At 46.4% G+C, this 19,053-nt stretch overlaps 1 protein-coding gene across 1 annotated transcript; it reads right to left on the bottom strand.

Annotated features, from left to right (window-relative positions):
• Positions 1–915: 915 nt before the first annotated feature.
• Positions 916–17,929, bottom strand: SLC15A3 (solute carrier family 15 member 3). Its single transcript, XM_081930707.1, has 8 exons — positions 17,166–17,929; positions 13,909–14,207; positions 12,240–12,402; positions 8,932–9,042; positions 6,810–6,978; positions 2,877–3,035; positions 2,536–2,694; positions 916–2,207 (listed from the first exon to the last, which is right to left on the bottom strand). The coding sequence occupies exons 1-8, from the start codon at positions 17,727–17,729 to the stop codon at positions 2,074–2,076; spliced, it is 1,758 nt and encodes a 585-aa protein (XP_081786833.1). The 5' UTR covers positions 17,730–17,929; the 3' UTR covers positions 916–2,073.
• Between the last annotated feature and the right edge of the window lie 1,124 nt (positions 17,930–19,053).

Raw genomic sequence — 19,053 nt, 5'->3', positions numbered from 1 at the left:
CTTATTCACCTGCCTGGGTGCTCCTTGGCTTTCTGCGGCTAACAAGCAGGTGGTAGCAGGAGGAGGCAGAAGAGGAAGAGGGGCAGCAGCTGGTGAGAACTGTGATGAGGTGCTGGACTCAGTGCAGAAGGGATGTCTTGCCCAACCTAGAGCTGATGCTATCCTACCACCAATTTTTCCCTGTATGGAAGGAAATTCAGCAAGTATCGCTTTCCCCATCCTTGCAGGAGACACCTGCCAAAAAAATCCCCTCCTCCATGCATTTTGAGTTGACAGGAGCCCCCTCCTCCTCTGCGCTGTTGAAACTTGTCTCTGTGGGAGGCTCTTCTGACTGCCACCTTCCGTCCTCCTGTCACTCCTCAAATATGCCGATAAGCTACAGGCCCGCTGGTCATAAATCATTTAGGATTAGATTTCATATTACCAGGAAAAGTAAGACGAGGCCCCGTGGAACTTCTCTCTGGGATTCTACAGGAGTCTTGTCAAGCACGGAATGTTTCTATAGGGAGTTTGGCATTGATTTTAATTTTAAAAATTCATAACGACAGCTGAAGAGCAAATCCAGCACACTGAGCTGACACGAGTTGCAGCGGAATCCAGCCCAGCTGGGTGCAATTGCTGCTGTGGTCCAGATCAAAGCCCCTGCTAAGTTAAAGATGCCACACTAGGAACAACCTGTCGCCTTTGACCCACATCTATGCCAGGCTTCTTCCACACAGAAACCAGCTTTTCACTTTTGGGGTTTTGGCATTGCAAAGATAATTCTACTCTTCTTTGCATTCCAAAAGGAATGCTGAGATGGACTTAAAAGACCACAAGAAGGCTTACTAAAGCAATTATTGAAACATTATTTTAGATTTTGTGCTGGCTCACGTTTGCAAGTGAAGTTTGTTCAGTCACAGGATCAGAAACACATTGGGTGATTGTTTTTTTAATTGAAAGTGACTGATGTTTCCATTCCACAACATAATTCTATCCCTGTATTCCCCACATGTAGAATGAAGTGACATAGGTTCACATTGCATAAGTTCAAAATACAAGTGCTTGGATCCACAGAGGTCTTAAAGTACTTAAAGCTTCCCCAAGATTCCCCTGTCAGCTTCCTCTGATTTCCCTGTCCCATTGCAGTCCCTGCCATACCCCACCTCCTGCCATTGCTGGATGTTTGTGTCTAAGGGCCTGCCGTGAGGTGGGAGGGAGCAGTCAGGAAGTCCCCATTCCACAAGTGCCATTCCTTTCCATCTTCTCTGGGCCCAATCCATTAACACTGTTGTGCTCTTCAAATCCCAGGCCCACCACTTTCTTTTCTTCATGCAACAGAAGCCATGCCCCCCAGAAGCAGGGCAACAGGTGTTGTTTTCTCTGTGACAAAACTGGCTCTTACTAATGGATGGTGCACACCTTAAAGGCCATGTCCATTCTCAGAAGAGGACTATGGATCCCTCCACACCAGATTTCGTTGTGTGAAAAGCTTTGCTGTATATATTTGATGTCTTAACCCATCACCAGCCACATCTCCATTTGCTACACCCTTGGCCAGAGAGAATAATTTCCCCGAGGAGGTGAATTCCAAGAAGGCTACACAGTGGCTTAAAGACAGAATGGTCTTGCCATTGGCTTGGGCATGGGGGGGGGGGGCAGAGGGAGGAGAGATACAGGGAGAACTCTCTTATTTTGGAGTTTAATCCCGCCACCCAAAAGAACAGCTGAGCTGCAAAATGAATGTTAAGCACTCACAGGAGCGAGAGCAGCTTTGCCAGGTCAGAGAACGGGTCCGTGTGACTTAGTCACAGTGGCTTATATCCCGGGATAATTAATTTGGGCTCCCCGGGCTCAGCTTCAAGAACTAAGACGTTAATGACACTTTGAACGTGCGGTTGTCGACTTTGGCTGGCTGCCACTGACGGCTCTATCCCCAATTAATTTCTCTAATCCTTTTATATACCATTGGCCTCTGCAACGTCCCAGCAGTTAACCATATAGGCTACAGTGGTGGGGATTCTGCAGCAAGCTGAGATCCAGGGGACTCTGGCGCCTCTTTGCAGTCCCGGTGGAAGAAGAAGGCAGAGGATGTTAGTTGCCCTCGCGGCCAGCAGAGCGGAGGCGCTCATAGCGGATGGAGATCCAGACAAAGAGGACACAGGTTACTGTCTGAATCCCGGCCAGCAGGAAGAAATAATAATCCATCCGACATTTGTTAATGTTCCCTAGGGGAGAAAAAGGGAGAGCCATTAGTGTACACAAAGCAGGCCAGCAGCAGGGAGTCCCATTGCCACGGACTGCAGCATTCACCACGCCAGGCAATTCTTTCCTCGTATTCTCTGTCTACAGCAGCCTCCTGACAACATACCTTCTTTGCGACCTCTCAGACACACCAGGTTCCTTTCTTGCCTACGCTGTCCTGCTGTTATTACTCGGACATAGGCCAAAGCCCAGACCCTAGGAGGGGCATGTCAAGAGGCCCTTTAACTCTCCCTACAGTCAGATTTTACCCGCTACTTGTAGATAAAGGGCAGCAGATGTTGTATCACTTACCAAAATCCTCTGGGCAGTGCATCCAGCCATCGGCCGGCAGAGAGAGCAATGTCAGGAGGCCAGATCCTAAAAGTGATCCCACACCAGAAATGAAGAAGAAGAGACCCATGATGGCTCCTTGCATGGATTTGGGAGCTTCTGAGTAGGCAAACTCCAGCCCTGGGAGAAAGGAGTGTTGGTTAACCAGAAGAGCAAGGTACCAGCTATTTTTAAACCATTATTCAAGGCTCCATAAACCATAACTGTATTTAGGCTTCCATTGAGCCCCTCCCAGCAGCTTTCCCCCTTGTGTGCAGTTCCAGGCTTGCTAGTGTGATAGAAAACTCTTCTGTGCTGCTTACCAGGAATGCTGGCAAAGATTTCGCTGATTCCAATGAGCAGGTATTGAGGGATTTGCCACCAGATGTAGAGCGGGGCTGCATTGTAAACATCCTTCCCAATTCTCTGTGAGATGGTCCCATTGTTGTTCACGTATTTCAGACGCTCAGACTCCAGAACACCTATTGAGCAGAAGCAGCCTTTAGACCCATAGGAATGATGCACTTCACAGATGGGATATATTTAATCATAGGCCATGCCTCTGTGTGGGTGTGGGTGTTCGCTGTTCCTTTAATGAGAGTATTCCACCAGCTAACAGCTTAAAAGAGAGCCATGTGGTACACTTCTGTGCACTTTTCCGTTTGCCAATTAATGCTTCAAATGAATCTCCCCTCCTCCTCAGATTGCTGTTTCAATGAGTCCTTATCATGCCACAATTGCAAGAGGTGTAAATGGTTCTTTAAGGGTCATAATGACTGAGAGACAGGTAAAAGGTAAAGGTACCCCTGCCCGTACGGGCCAGTCGTGTCCGACTCTGGGGTTGCGTGCTCATCTCGCTTAAGAGGCCGGGAGCCAGCGCTGTCCGTAGACACTTCCGGGTCACGTGGCCAGCGTGACGAAGCTGCATCTGGCGAGCCAGCACCAGCGCTGCACACGGAAACACTGTTTACGTTCCCGCTAGAAAGAGGTCCCTATTTATCTACTTGCACTTAGGGGTGCTTTCGAACTGCTAGGTGGGCAGGAGCTGGGACCGAACCACGAGAGCTCACTCCGCCGCGGGGATTTGAACCGCTGACCTTTCGATCAACAAGTCCTAGGCTCTGTGGTTTAACTCACAGCGCCACCCGCTACAGGTAGTGTAGCACAAAAAGGGTATTGGGAAAGAATGGAACATAAAGTTGCATGTCACCCCAATCTCCGAGCAGTGTGAGATTTCAGGGGTTCCAGATGCTTACCTGGTGCCTCTGTTTCCTTTTGTAAATGTGGCACAGCGGGGACTGTGGTGTCTTTATAAAATATGGTTATTTACACATATATGCAACCTGAGCCTATGATGGAAAGGTTCACAACATTAACACCTCAGAGGAGTCTTGTTTCTCCCATAGCCACAGCCTTGGATTCAAGCAGAAATCAGCCATGACTCTCTCTCTCTGCCTTTCCAGCCTGCAACTTTCCCCTATTCTAGGTCACTCCACAAAAAGCTCTGCTCTCTAAGAAACAGGCTTTGTCCTTCTCACTATCTAAGAGCCCCACCCATTTTTAATCCCGCACAGAGCCCCCTCTCCACTGCTTTCTCAATGGCTCATCGCCTTTCCTTTGTTCTTTCTTGATGGTGATTACCTCATGAAGAAGCTAGCCTGGCTTATATTTTAATCAAGTTTCCTGAACCCTGGATCCAGGGATTATAGGTGCCTGGCACTCACAAACTCGTTAACATGAGGGAAGAATGGAACATACATGGTGTTTCAGTTATACGGAGGCATTCCTAATTGTCCTTTCACTGTGAGGGCCAACCTGGCTCCTGACTCCTCAGACCATGCCAGGCATCTCATGACTAAACTGGGCTTACATAAGACAACCAGGGAAGCAGTACAGTCTCGCTCCCAGGCAAGACATTAAATGTCAGCAACAGTGTGAAGTTCTAGAGGAGTTTCCCAGATGCTGCAAATGTCCAGAACTGGGTCATTAGATGCTTCTGCAGGAATTTCCAGCTGGCCTCTGGGATGGGCCTTTCTAACAAGGGGGAGAGCAATTTAATTCCCCCTCCTCTTGTGCTGGGTTGATGTAGCAATTGTCCTACCCTTCTCCATCTTCCAGCCATGGAAGGTGGCCCTGCTGCTCTACAAAGCCTTGCCAGGGTTTGGAATGACTCTATATCTATATATTGTGAGCATGTGATCTGGGGCACCCCTGCGCACACTGTGGGGAAGCAGCTATATGGACTGCACAGCCTGTGCGGATGATTGCCAGGCCTAGTGGGCAATCAGCACTGGCTAAAGCATCCTGACATTTGCATTGCAACCTGGACATCTGGACTGCAACGCTCAGGGCAGGTCTTCAGAAAAAATCAGATTGTATAGTCCTTCTAGTAGTAAGTAAGTAGTATGCATTTTTGTGTGTAAGGCATGACTGAATGCACTTTGTAACAAAGGTTCCCTTCCCAAGGAAGGATAACATGTCACAATGCAGGGTTACAGCCCAGCTTTCTCCCCAGGGTGCTATTTTTTAAATACTGGTAACTGAGTTTTTATTGTTTGTTGTTGTTGTTTACATGGCAGAGGAATTCAGAAACCTACAATCCCTCATCTGCATTGTGAAGTAGTATAATCACAGGACAACTGTAATGCATGCTATTTCATGAAATACAAATCGATTCCTGGAACTGATAAAATAGCATTCCTTATTCCTGAAGCCTTGTTTCTGATTCTATTGGAGCAAGGTGGCTGATAAACCTATTATCTTTTATGCTTTGGGCTCAACTGGTTTTACTCTAAAAATAGGAACTGGGGAGTGCTTCCCTTATGAGGCATTTATTTTAGAATTGCTGTGCATTAGTCAATCACTTTCTGCAGGAAGCATCGCCATCCCATTATTGTCTTCCTCTATTTTTCCTGTTATTCTTCCATCTTCCCTCAGAACACAGAATACCCAGCTTCCCCTCCCCCCCGCCGCCCCGAAGAATGGGAAAGCAGCACAATCTCCACATGTGCAGATGCGTTTAGTGCTACTCTTCCATCTTTCTTAAAGAATGGGGGTTTGATGTCGGACAGTAACATATTGAGAGATTGAACCTATCACTGCTCAGCATGCATTTATTATTTATAATATTTGTGGTGAGCACCATTTTATTACTCTGTTTTTGTTTTTGTTTTAATTATCACTAAAATGTGTTCCCAGGGATAACATTAAAAAAGCAAACCAGGAAAGAAAGATCTAGCATTATAACACTATAATGTAGGGTCAGAACATTACTGAAGTATTACAGCAGTATGGTGTATTACCCCTGTTATCTCTTTCAATGTTCTTAATAAAACTTGGATAGGTGTTTTAGTGATATAATTAAAACATCAATTTTAAAAGTAACATGGGGTTATAATGGCACCCACAAGGGTGATAGTGAATGTGTGCTGAGTTTCAAATGGTTCCATTCACAAAACCCATGCCCATTGATGAGAACAGAACACAGTGAGATACATAAAGTCCATTGTAGTTGCAGTGGTAGATACAATGGAAGAGCAATGATTGGGTGGCACTTGGAGCTACCCAGCGGCAGAGCAAGCCAATCGGGTGCCTGGGGCGGTGCGCGTTCCCTGCACCCAGGGGACGGGCCAGCAGCCCATGGGGTGGGGCCAGCCGGGGCAGGACACTCTGAGGGGTCTCCGAGGAGTCTGCCTGCCTCCTCCTACTCAGCCGCCCCACAGCTGAGGGGGAGGCGGCGGGCAGACTGTTTGGGCAGTGTAGGAGCCTGAGCACACCCAAGCCACCATGTCTCTCCCAGGAGAGATGCGTGGCTCAGTGAGTGGCGCCTGGCATTTTGTCACCCCCCCTCAGTGATGACACCCAGGGTGGTCCACCACTACTGCACCCTCCTTCCTCCACCCCTGGAGCTACCTGCCTGCAGAGCCATAGCTAGGTGATCTTGCACCCCTGGCAGAACTGTCCAGAGTGTGCCCCCTAGCCACAGAAATTTAAAGAAAAAGGAATGTGGGACAGAAAAAAGAGGTAAAAAAAAAAAGGGCCCAGCACATCATATAAAGATCCTCTATTTAAAACCTTTTCTTATGAGGCAATAATCAATATTTTTATTTATAGACATATTTATGGACATATTTTTTAGCCAATTTTGCGTGCCCCCCCACCTGCGCCCCTGACAGGGGCCTTCCTCACCACCCCCTAGCTACGCCCCTGCCTGTCTGGAAGCGGTTGGGATTGATACAGACAAATGAATGACTCACCTGCAACAAGAACTGAGGCAAGCCCAAAGAACATGCCTAGAGCCATCCTCTTCAGTGCTGAAGGCAATAGCTTCCTCTTTGCCAGGAAGGGGTCTATGACCCGGTCCTTTAGTGGCACCAGGACCAGCAGAACCACCACATTAGCTAGAAGGAGCCAGGCATCTGGGAACTGGAGAGAGAGAGAGCACACTTCAGATATATTTACAGAGTGTTGTTTTTTCTGGGAGAGGAGGTGCAGGAACTCACCATGAATGCCTCTCTTATAATGGCTATGGTGCCCACTTGAGAGGTGCTGGAACTAAGTGCCAGTGAGTTCCAGCTGAAAAAAAGCTCTGCTTACAGGTACCACTGACACTTCTATGAAGCTAGAGGATGTGGTAACACCTGTTTGATGGGATGTCCTGCAATAGGCTTGGATTCTATGGAGCTGCAAAGGGACAATACACACCACCATACTGTCACAGTGAGTGGGTCCATGCAGAGTTCAGCAACCACTTTCAACACCTGGTGTCATTGCTTCTCCCAAATGCTCACCCCTCACAATCCCGCCCTTATTTACTGTGCCAGGAATGGTCTGCCCTGCTGTGGTAAGTGGGTTGAGTTGCAAACTGATGAAGGAACCACAGGACTTCTTCTGCTCAACTAACATTTTTGAATGCAATAGTCTGGTTGTGTCAACTGTCCCTGACTGCTGTGGCCAATTGGTACAACCTTCAAAACATGTAAGGTAAAGGTAAAGGTACCCCTGACCATTAGGTCCAGTCACAGACGACTCTGGGGTTGTGGTGCTCATCTTGCTCTATAGGCCAAGGGAGCAGGCGTTTGTCTGCAGACAGCTTCCAGGTCATGTGGCCAGCATGACTAAGCCACTTCTGGCAAACCAGAGCAGTGCACAGAAACGCCATTTACCTTCCTGCCAGAGCGGTACCTATTTATCTACTTGCAACTTGACATGCTTTTGAACTGCTAGGTGGGCAGGAGCCGGGACCAAGCAACGGGAGCTCACCCCATAGCAGGATAGCAGGGATTCAAACCACCGACCTTCTGATCGGCAAGCCCTAGGCTCTGTGGTTTAGACCACAGCACCACCCGCATCCCTTTTAAACATGTAGTGGCTGCCCAATATCACAGTGTACTTTCTCACCCCTGATTATCATGGGTTGGTTGTATACAAGTAATACAATTACACGATCGTGCTTTTATCATATTCCCCAGAATAGAGTGTTTTACAGAATGTGCAAAAAGCACAGTCCTGTTCGTGGCAATCTCTGCATATGGTTGGCTCCCTGCAAGAAGGAAATGAACCCACACGTACATTTTTTCAACAGCAATTTCCAGAGACCACTATATGGATCATGGCTGCATATTCTGAGGATGTTTTCCCCAGAATGAAGTTGAGAAACAGGAATAAAAGCACCACAGCTACCAAGCTGAGGAGATGGGCCAGCAATATCAGAAAGGATGGGGGGGAATCAATGCCGTTTAAGTCCTTCAAATAAAAGAGACTGCTTCCTATTCATGAAATAGAAGGGCATTCCCTTAAGAAAGAAGTCCAAAGCCAACATGAATGCCTGAGTTCTTTCCCCAAAATCCCTCATTCTCTCCTGCATATGCATCCCATCCTTATTCCCATCTCAACTCTCCCCTTAGCTTAGCACAACACAGTTTGGGGCCTGAGGGGAAGTGGAACAATTTCTCTTCTGTTTGTGGTGTCTGAGGCCTGTTATCATTGCTAGAGTCACATGCAGCTTGTCAGCAGCTATTCTGCCTATAAAAACAGGGGTTGTGCATGGGCTGTTGCAGAGGAGGAGGAATGTTGCTCCGGGCAGAACCAGGCTGTTGCTTTATGTCCCTTCCCTGAAGAAGCCCTGTTGTTCCTTAACACATTCACCACAGGCTAAGCCTGTTTATTGGAGCTGTTGAGCACCCATATCTCCTCCACTTAAAAGAGACATTTGTTGTGATGGGTGCCACATTTGTCACAATGTGACCCAAGTCACCACAGCTCATCCCCTTCATATAGCACAGAGCTTGGCACAAGCTCCGTCGTCTGGGCTGGACAGTCTTACACCATCTTCTCAAGGTCTAACGAAACCACACAGCAATGTTTCTCATGGCCTACCGTGTAGTGACCATCTGCAGCCACTGAGAAAGCACTGTTGTTCTGCTGACTCTTCTGAAAGATGTTGGGGATGTAGAGGTGCAGACCCTGCAGGTAGTAGGTTGACTGCATCTAAAACGCGAGACAAGAGGAATGCCATTAAAGATATATATGCTCAGCTAGAAAGATCATGAGTCTTTGATTGACCCCAACCCAGCTGACTGTCAGGGTCTAAGCCAGGGGTTCCCAAAGGGGGGAATTACTTGGGGGGTATTAAGAGGCAAGGGGGCAGCAGGGAAGCACTGGAAGTGTAAATGACAATCAGATTTTGAGCAGCTGATATATCTGGAACAAGCCAATCAATTTCGTTGAATTAACTAAACTAAATAGTTTCAACTGGATTTTTAATAAATGTGCAAATAATTGTTACTGCTTTGAATTTTATTGTGTTATTATCTTCCTTAGTGGGGCATGCAAAGTACTAATAAAACTTCTCCTAAGGTAGAGTAAGCAGCACTGGGAATGAGTTTATGGAACCAAAAAGGTTTGGGAACCACTGGTATAAGCTCTGTGATGATCAAATGTCTGGACATCATTGGCAATGCCCACCACAGACAGACAACTATTCTTGTGTTATTCCTTGATGTGAAGAAATAAGGAAACAATTTTGCACCAACTTTACAAACACATGAATCTGTTGTAAAATTCAGGAACTCATAAATCATTGTCAGTGATAACAAGTCTCCATGAAACTCACAAATAATGCATCTAATAAAGCCAGCCAGAGCTGTTTAAATCCCTGATCATATTAAATGCCAATAAGAAACATTTAATGTGTTCTCTCCCTGGTGGCTAGATATGCAGATCTGACTGTATTTGCATATTCAGCTGCCTCTGCTACAAAAGTAGAAATTATCACCCAAATCCTGTGAATGGTACAAAACCCCCTAACTTCTGTCCTATAAAGCAGCCAGAACCATGAAAAAATGTCTCTTGAGACCAGAAGAGGGTTTCAGTAAGGGAAACAAAAACACAGGAGTGGGGTCAGCCTGTGTAATATGTGGGGTCACAATTGCAAAAAACAAACCAACCCCAAAACAACTTAATTGAATCTGCAATAAACTTTTATTCATCCATTGCAAGCAAAGGATATGTTGCAGCCCTGAAACACTAATAAAGTATGGAAAACAGGAACGTAGGGCCCAAGTTCTGGTCTGAGTCTCATTATGCAACCACTTAGTTGAAGCTTTGCAGGCAGAGGCGCCAGCTTCTCCAGATATTTGAGGGGGCCCAAGGCAATGTCCTGATGTCATGTGCATGGCCCTCTGAGAATTGAGGGTCCCACCCCCTCAAAAAAACCACTGGGGAGCCCCAAAATGCCATGGCCCCCAGGAGTCACCCAGAGAAACTCCTCCAGGCACCATGTTTCAGGCCTGGGTCTTGTCAGTGTTGGATGGGAAGAACATCTGGGAAGAACGCTTGTATGCCACCGTGAGTTCCATCATAGAGCAAAGTCAGGGATGTAAATGTAGCACATGCCTACACAAACTAACAAACTTCGAAAGTCCTTATAAATAAGCAGATGCACAGGGCTTTCTTTGATGTGCCCATACCCATCCATGGGTCTTCAGTACACGTTGGTTTCCCAGCCATCTGCAGGGCAGATGCTGCAAGAACAGTGAAATTCATTATCTGAGCACCTCAGGAATGGGTTGCCTTGTAGTTGGCCAATCAGATTTAGCTACATGATGACATCACAAAGCCAACCACAGCAAGGGCGCCTACTTTTACTCAGAATGAGTTGCCATTTCCTCACTGTTTTGCAGACCTATCCCCAGCAATCAGTGAAAGTGTGTCTGGGTGTGTTTGATTACATAAGAGGCTGTGTATTCTGTGCAATGTGTATCCTCGTCCCATTTTGGCACAACTCTGATTTTAATCATGAATTGGTTAATCAGTTAAAAGGCATATTATTAAATGGATTCATTAAAAAGAATGCCAGGGGGAGGTAACCTGTAGCCCTCTGTTGTTGGATTCCAACTCCCATTAAGCCCACCCAGCATAGCAAACAGTCAGGGGTGATAGCAAATGGAGTCCAGCAACACCTGGAAGTTCTCTATCCCTGCTGAGATGCCTGGTGCCTTGGAGAAGGAAGACCTCTCTCAACAGCTGACTTAGTGCCATAGCACTCAGAGTGGATAAGCGAAACCGTGTTGTATGGAAACACCATGAGCTTGTATCAAAACAGACAGCCTCCTAAGCAATTTTTAACATTTAGAATAATCTGTTTTATTGTTGCCGCCACGCTTGCTCCTTCTCCCTCGCAAATATCTCTTTGGGATAAATGGTTTCACATTTCCCTGGCAACCCACTCACCTACAAACAAGGATTTATGACCTTGTTGGAAAAAATGTACGGGAATAGAAACACCTCTGCCTCCATAGCTTTGATTTTAATGTGCATTTCATTTCACTTTATAGTAACTGCTTGTCAACTTTACAGCTGTGCTGTAAAAGACAACAGGAACCAAGGGGGAAATGAAACGGGCAGACACCCTGTTTTTTCTATAGCCCCTCCTTAGGGCACCAAGGGAAGGGGGTCACCACAGAATTTTCCCATTGCCAGATTTACCATGGACCATATGGTGCAGCTGAACAAACAGAAACATTATTTATACAAATATATAAAACTAAACGTTATTTCCCATCTTTCATTTCATTTCAAAAAATAAATTTTATTTTATGGTTTTTTATTGTTTATATTTTGAATGAGATATAGAAGAGGGAACCCAAATCCTTTAAGTGCTTAGGGCCTCTAAAGGTCCAAATCTAGCCCTGCTAGGAACCTTGCAGTCTGATCACCCTATGCAAGTTTGCTTGGAACTAAGTTTGGGCTTGAGCGGATTGCAATCCTAGATGAATTTGCTTCCCTGCTAAGGATGGGGCAGAGCTTATGTAGGCCAAAGACCAAGCTTCATGCTTAGTGCAAAGTGACCAAATAGAGAGAGTTCCTGTACCACACTATTACTATTATGTGCTATTATTATGAAAGTATGAAGTCACACATGGTTTAAGAACATTTTGGCAATGAAAGGTCATCCTTTAACCTTCCACTCCTTCTAACTCCAGCCACTAAACCAGGTATGGGGAATCTGTAACCCTCCAAATGTTTTGGGACTCCAAATCCCATCAGCCCAAGCCAGCATGGTCAACGGTCAGGGATGCTGCAAGCTGTAGTTCAGAAACATCCAGAGGGCCACAGCTTCCCCATACCTGCACTAAATGGATCAGGGCTTCAGACCAGAATTGGGAAACGGTGCCGTGCCCTACCTGGAAATAGACCATCCAGTATGGGATGAGAGTGAGCAACACAGGTAGGATCTTCATGATCACTTGGAAGTTGGCAATATGCTCATGTGACATCCCCACAGGCTGGGTTCTTGGACCTGAAAGTGAGCCATTAGCCTCGGCTTCTGACTGGTTACTATGTGTTCTGTAGATAAAAGGAACAGCAAAAGTGTATCAGGGCTTTTAGAACATGACCAGGGTCACACTCCAGGCTTCAGATGAGTTCATGTGGGCTTCTTATCCCCAAATAGCAGTTTCACTTCATTTACAGGAATCAAGACTGTTATTACAGAGCCTGAAGTGACATTCCCCGGAACTCAACAACCTGTTCAAAGGTGGACAAAGCACCCATCTATTTCCCACAAAGCCCACACAGTCCCTTTCAGCCTTGGCCCTGAGAGTGCATTCCTCTGGGTTGGAAATAGAGTGAGAATTGTTTCTTCTCCTGCCCTGCTGTAAGGGATAGGAAACTTGGCATCAGATAACATAGAGAGCCACAGCTCCCATCAGCCACAGCCAGCACGGCCTATGGTCAAGGACTATAGTTCAACAACATCTGGAGGACCACAGGTTTTCCATCTTTGCTGTAAGGAGAGTTCTGTGGGTGGTGAACCATATGCTTTGGATGAAGAAGGTTCCAGGTTCAATTCCTGACATTTTTAGGCAGGGCAAAGAAAAACCCATCCAAAACCTTGGCAAACCTGCTGCCAGTCAGTGCAAACAATATTGGGCTAGTCCATGAATGGGGAACCCTGCGGCCCTCCAGTTGTTGTTGGACTACAGCTCCCATCAGCCCTTCAGAAATGGTCTGTAGTAAGGAATAATGGGAACTCCAACACCATCTGGAGAAACAAAGATGCCCTACCCTTGCTCTCGAAGGACTAATGGCCTGACTCAGTATCTTATCTGGCAGATTCCAGTGCACTTGGTGAGTGAGAAGCATGCATTGCTTCACCTACTGCAACTGGAAGATACTTTCCGCCCTTCTTGAGGGGTGTTTTTATACAGTCCCTTTCCACACAACACAAGTGGACCAACCAAATAATATGAGAGCTCCCAATGATTTCAAGGCTCAGCTTCGCTAGTCACATTTTCACTATAGAAAAAAATAGAATATTAAATTAATTAAGAAGCTATTCCCTTAGGATAAGTTTATGTGGCCTTGTCTGAAAATGCAGCAGAATGAAGAGGTTGAATAGGCTGTATTATTTCAGACTGTAGCAGGGGATGCCATTTTAAAAAAAATATTTTGTGTGTGTGTGTTTAAGAAACTCTCTGAAAGTAGAAAGCTAACATCATAGAGAACAGACCAAACAAGAACCATTTTATCTGGTGGGCCCTGTTTTTTAATATCACCCCCTACTTGCATCCTAAAATGGTAAAGTCCATAATTCCCTCAAGATTGCTGCATCTGTACACCTGCACTGTGTTAATGCCGTCTAGGTAAAGGGTAACTCCTTGCCGGAAGGTAATGCTTAACCCTTTCTGACTGATCTAAAGAAGTTTTGTTTTGTTTTTTAAACCAACTGCTACAAACATGCTTTTTGAGTGGTGGTCATGCCAGTCCTAAGCACACATCCAGCACTGTTCAGAGGAAAGTCCCATAGGGTAGATGGCCTTGGCCAGCCGAAAGAGATATCCTCTGCTTTACCTGGTTTTGGTGGTCATCTTCTGGATTGCTTGGCCACAGCAGCTTTTCTGGAAGGCCAACTGGAACATGGGGTAGACTTGACTGCCAGCCGCAGGCTTTGTGACAAAGGTGGGCGCAGCCAGGAGGAAGACGATGATGGCCAGGGCCAGGCAGCCAGCAGGGATAGCATAGCCAATAAGGAAGTCCACATTCTGCTGGATGAAGGCAATCACCAGCAGAGAGATCACAGCCCCTATATTAATGCTCCAGTAGAACCAGTTGAAGAAACGTCGGGTGGCATCCCGGCCACGGTCCGTCACCTTCAAATTTTTTAAAGCACAGGGGAGTGAGACCATATTCTGATAGACAAGTTGCTTGTGTGACTTATCCCTGTAAGAACTGTCTCCATGTGACCTACAAGGGATATATTTAAAACCTGAAAGACAATGGATCCTTTCCATCCAAGTATAAGTGCACTAGGACTAGTAAACATTTGTAGGGGTTGATAACTGTTGTGGTCTTATTTGCAAGGCTGATGTGCACACATGGAAAACTCTTTTGTGGGATACCACAAAAGATATTTGAATGAGGTGCAAACCAAGGGGGCCCTGAGGTCGAGTTTGACAGAGGCAGCTGTATCCTGACACACCAAACCCTGGTGAGAAGACTTATCCACTGCAAGGGAGGCAATGGCTTCTTCTTGGCTTGTGAACAATTATGGGGAAGTGGGTGGGGTAGGACAGCTTTGATGAAGATGCACAAAAACTGGATGGTGGGCGGGAGTTTAAGCATTTTGAGGGCGCTGGCTTTGGAGCTACCAAGTAACTGTGAAGATGCAATCTAAAAAGGAGAGGTGATGAAAGGTTAACCTGGAATGTTCTGGACATGGTGGGGCAATCAGTACTGCAGGAGCTACACTGAACATCTCCTAGATTTTTTTGCGGGGGGACGGACACCAAAGCCATTCTACTGGTCCGTCTACCAAGCCAGATTTATTCAGAAAAAGGCAGCTCCCAACATATAAAAACATAATAAAATGCCAACATTAAAAGAAACCTTCCCTATACAGGATTGCCTCCAGATGGCTTGGGAGTCAGATAACTCCATACCCTCCAATATTTCTCCAATAAAAATAGGCATATCCTAAGGAAAAGTGGGACAATCTGGGATCAAATCAGAATCCAGGACAGCTTCTCTAAATCAGGGACGTTCCTGGAAAATAGAGGCACTTGGAGGGTTTGTGATGGCGTTGCTCTGCCTCCACAGTTCAAGGCAGTCATGTTTTTGAATACAATTGCTGGAAACTGCAGGACGGGAAAGTGCTGTTGTGTTCCAGTCTTGCTTGTTGGTTGGCTACTGTGAGAACAGAATGCTAGACTAAAATGGGTCAGTAGCCTGATCCAGCAAGCTCTTTTTGTGTTCTGTTGGGGAATTTCAGCTGCATTCTGAAGGATATTTACCAAAATGGCCTCCTGAATTTTGTTATCCATTAAATGTTGGCACAACTGTGGATCTAGCTTTAATAAGAACACAGCAAGCTGGCCGATACCAAGTCAGACCACTTGTCCATCTAGCTCAGTATTGTCTCTACACCAGTTGGCAGTGCCTCTCTAGCATTAAAGGTCTCTCCCAGTCCTACCAGACGCCAAGGATTGAACTTGTGACCGTCTGCATGCAGAGCAGATGCTTTGCCACTGAGCTACACCCGTCCTTCAACAATAAAATAGTGTTGCTTAATATAGTTGAAGGAAGCAATGGGCTTGGCCCCTCCTCCTTCTAGTCCTCTCTTAGCCCACTGCTTCCTTCACCCACCAATATCCAACGCTGGGAAGCAGGTCATAAAACAAGTAAATAAACCCACCAAGAATATTTGGTAAAATTGCCCCCATCCCCCAATGTTGCAACCCACAAATAGCATGGAGAACTTGGGGAGAATAATCCGGTTTAGCTCTGGTTCTGCCACAAGCAAACAAATCGCTCCATTCTAGGACCAGGATAAGAGAAATTCAATTCGCTCTCAGGGGGGAAGGAGAAACTGCTCTTCCTCGTTCTTTGTAAGGAGCTCAGTCAGAAGTTGCCTAATTGCCTACAAATTTGAAAGACCCCTGGCTGCAGATGCTTTTACAGATGTTTGTTTGGTTTTAATGGTGTTCTGGGTGGAAACTGAGCATGGCAGAAGTACTGACCCTATTGGTACAGACATCAGAAACCCTTCTCATGCTAAACCCCTAAATGATCTGGGCCCCCAAACACCTGAAAGAACACCTCTTTCCCTCAGAGGTTTTTTTTTGGGGGGGGAGGGGGTTGGAGACCCGGGAGAAGGAATTCCCTTATCATGGAGGAGGCCTCTTCATTACACAGCTTTTGCTGAATCCTGAAGATGGACTTTTTACCCTGCCTTTTCACAGCTTAGATGTTTATTTTGAAGACCTGCTTTATTTCTGTGATTGCAAGTTGTTTCAAGTTGTTTTTAACATTGTGTTTTAATTGCTGTAACCCACCCTGGGATCGTAGGGTGAAGGGTGGGTTGGTGTTAGTATTATTGATGATGATGATGATGATGATGATGATAATAACAATAATTCTACTTATAAAAAACGAAACACTTTTATTGTCTTTTTCAGAAAAATAACACATAGGAAGATAAAAGCTACATTTAATTGAAAAACTACTGAAGAAGAAGAAAAGCCAGCATACAAATGCTTTAGTCAGGGCCCCTACTTTAGATGTCCCTCCCCAGAGAGGTTTGTTTTACACTGAGCCTGTTATCTTTTCAGCCGCAGGTTAAAACTTTTCAATTTCTGGAGGCCTTTTCTATTTTTTATTTAACTCATTTAGGTTTATGTTGCGTTTTCTCATACTGTATTGCTATTGCTGAAAATCTGTACTGAAAAGCAGGATATAAGGTAGTATGCAAAAATAAACTAAAATAATGCATTCTGCTTTAAACAAGAGTCAGGAGACAATGAGCCAAAGGCTGCATATACACTTTGCCTTTAAAGCACATCCAAAACACATTATTTCCCTCAAAGAATTCTGGGCCCTCTGGTTTCCCCCTCACAGATTTACAATTCCCAGCAACCTTTAATAAACCAAAGTGCCCAGAATTCTTTAAAAGGAAAAAACCCAAACCATTTCGAATGTACTTCAGAGGTATTGTGCTTATTCAATCAACGTATATTGAAGACAGAAGGAGCCCATGAAACAAGGAGCAAAGTGCACCGGTATCCTTCTTGTTTAAATAGGAAGGGTAGATGTGAGCTCAGATCTCTTCTTACCTGGTCAGCGCCAAATGGTGTGAGGTTGGCTTTGACAGAGCTGATGCTCAGGGCCAGGAGCAGTAGACCACTGTACATAACAGGGGCACAATATTGACTTGGCAATTGCTGGTTGCAGTCCGTACTACCATTTTTGCAGGCGGGTTGTACTGGGTAAGTTGGCATCTCCCCGCACAGCCAGAGCCGACTATCTTGCGAGGCCACGGCTGGCAGGAGGCAGGCCGACAGCAAGTAGAGCAGGAAGCTGAATGCGATGGTCCAGTAGCGGCCCAGGTAAGCATCCGCAAGCCAGCCCCCGATGGGCGAAAACAGGTAGGAGGCCCCCAAGAAGAGCAGCGCCGCACGCGAAGACTGGGTGCCGCCCCAGTTGAAGTTGCTGCTGTTGAGGTACAGGACGAGGTTGGAGACGATGCCAAAAAAAGCGGTTCGCTCCAGAATCTCCACCAGCAACACAGCAGCACAGGCAGTCTTCCTGCCCTCAAAGGGAGATGTGACAGGCCTGTCAGGGGCCTCCTCCTGCCTTATGAGGGGCTTCCGCTCCTCTCGAGCCCCCAGCGAGGCCATGCAAGCCCTGCCTTGGGATCTGAGTTCTTTATCAGCCTGGCTACCTGCCTATTCTCTCGGCCTCTCCCTTTCTTGCCCGTGTCTTTTCCTCCGAGTCTTTCTTCCCAGGGATCCTCTTTCTACTCCAGAGCCTCTCAGTGCTCCTTGCACTTCCTCATTTCTCTGCTCAAATACAGATGTCATATGACAGCTCTTTTCTCTGAAAGGAAACTTTCATTTTCTGCGAGGCAGAGCTGGTTCCCTTTTCCCATGAGTCACAATCATATTTTCTTCCCTCCCACTTTACAATCTTTCATCCCTTCTCACAGCAGTTTTTGAAACAACAACAGCTCTTTAATCTATTTATCTGACTTTAAAAACAAAGCAAAACTGCTCTTTGGCTCCCTCAGCCACCAAAAGTTTAGCCTTTTTCTATGAGGCTCTCACAACTAGATGAGACGAAGGAGAATGGGCAACTACAACAGAACCTCCCTCCCCGCCCCGGTCAACACACACATGAGGGCATTTTGCTCAAGGCTTTCCCAAACCCAGGGAATTCCCAGGGGGAACAATAAGCAGCTCCCTCCAGACCTCCATATTTGTCTCTCCTTCTCTCCCAGGATTGCAGGACCTTTTTCAGTCTACAGGCAGAATTCGTTTTTGAGCAAACCTCCAGGAGCCGTTGGCCAGTGATGGGAAAGGCCAGAGACAGACAAAAGTGAGCAGAGCAATTAATGCAAATGTGTACCTTTGTACAGCAGGCTAGTTTCTACACACACTCAGTAGTGGCTGACAGGTGGAGCTGCGTGCCTTTCTTGACTTCCCAATGCCACATATTGCTGCCGCTTGCCAAGAAGGTAAAGGGAGCCTGGCACGGTGCGGTGCAGCGGCAGAGCCAATCCAATGCCACGCTGCACCGTGCAGAGATCCCCACTGACTTCCCACTTCACCTCTTGGTAACCTGCAGCAATGCATGGCATAGGGAAGTCAGGAGAGCAAGGCACCCATGCAGCCCTGATGGATGCTACTGTACACACTCACCTGCCCCTCTCTGCCCTCCATCCAGACAAGCAAGAGTCATTATCATACCTCAAGGACACATTTGCAACCAGGCAGAAAACCTCAAGGGGTGTGTAGCTGGAGTGAGGGGTTTGGAAGTGTCCTGAGGGCTCTGTGTTACCTATAGTGATGCACATCTGCTTTAGCTCATGGCAGGCCAAAGAGAGGTGGTCTGCCTCAATAACAAGGCCTAGAAATGATTATGTTCTTCATTCCTTCCCCTCTGTTGATGAGTCAGCAAAAACACCCTTATTGCAGCACTCTGGACAAGAGCTCTCTCAGTGGG

Source organism: Podarcis melisellensis (assembly GCF_964234715.1).
Source record: "Podarcis melisellensis genome assembly, chromosome: 1".
NCBI classification, from domain to species: domain Eukaryota; kingdom Metazoa; phylum Chordata; class Lepidosauria; order Squamata; family Lacertidae; genus Podarcis; species Podarcis melisellensis.
This window is presented reverse-complemented; position numbering and strand designations above follow the sequence as displayed.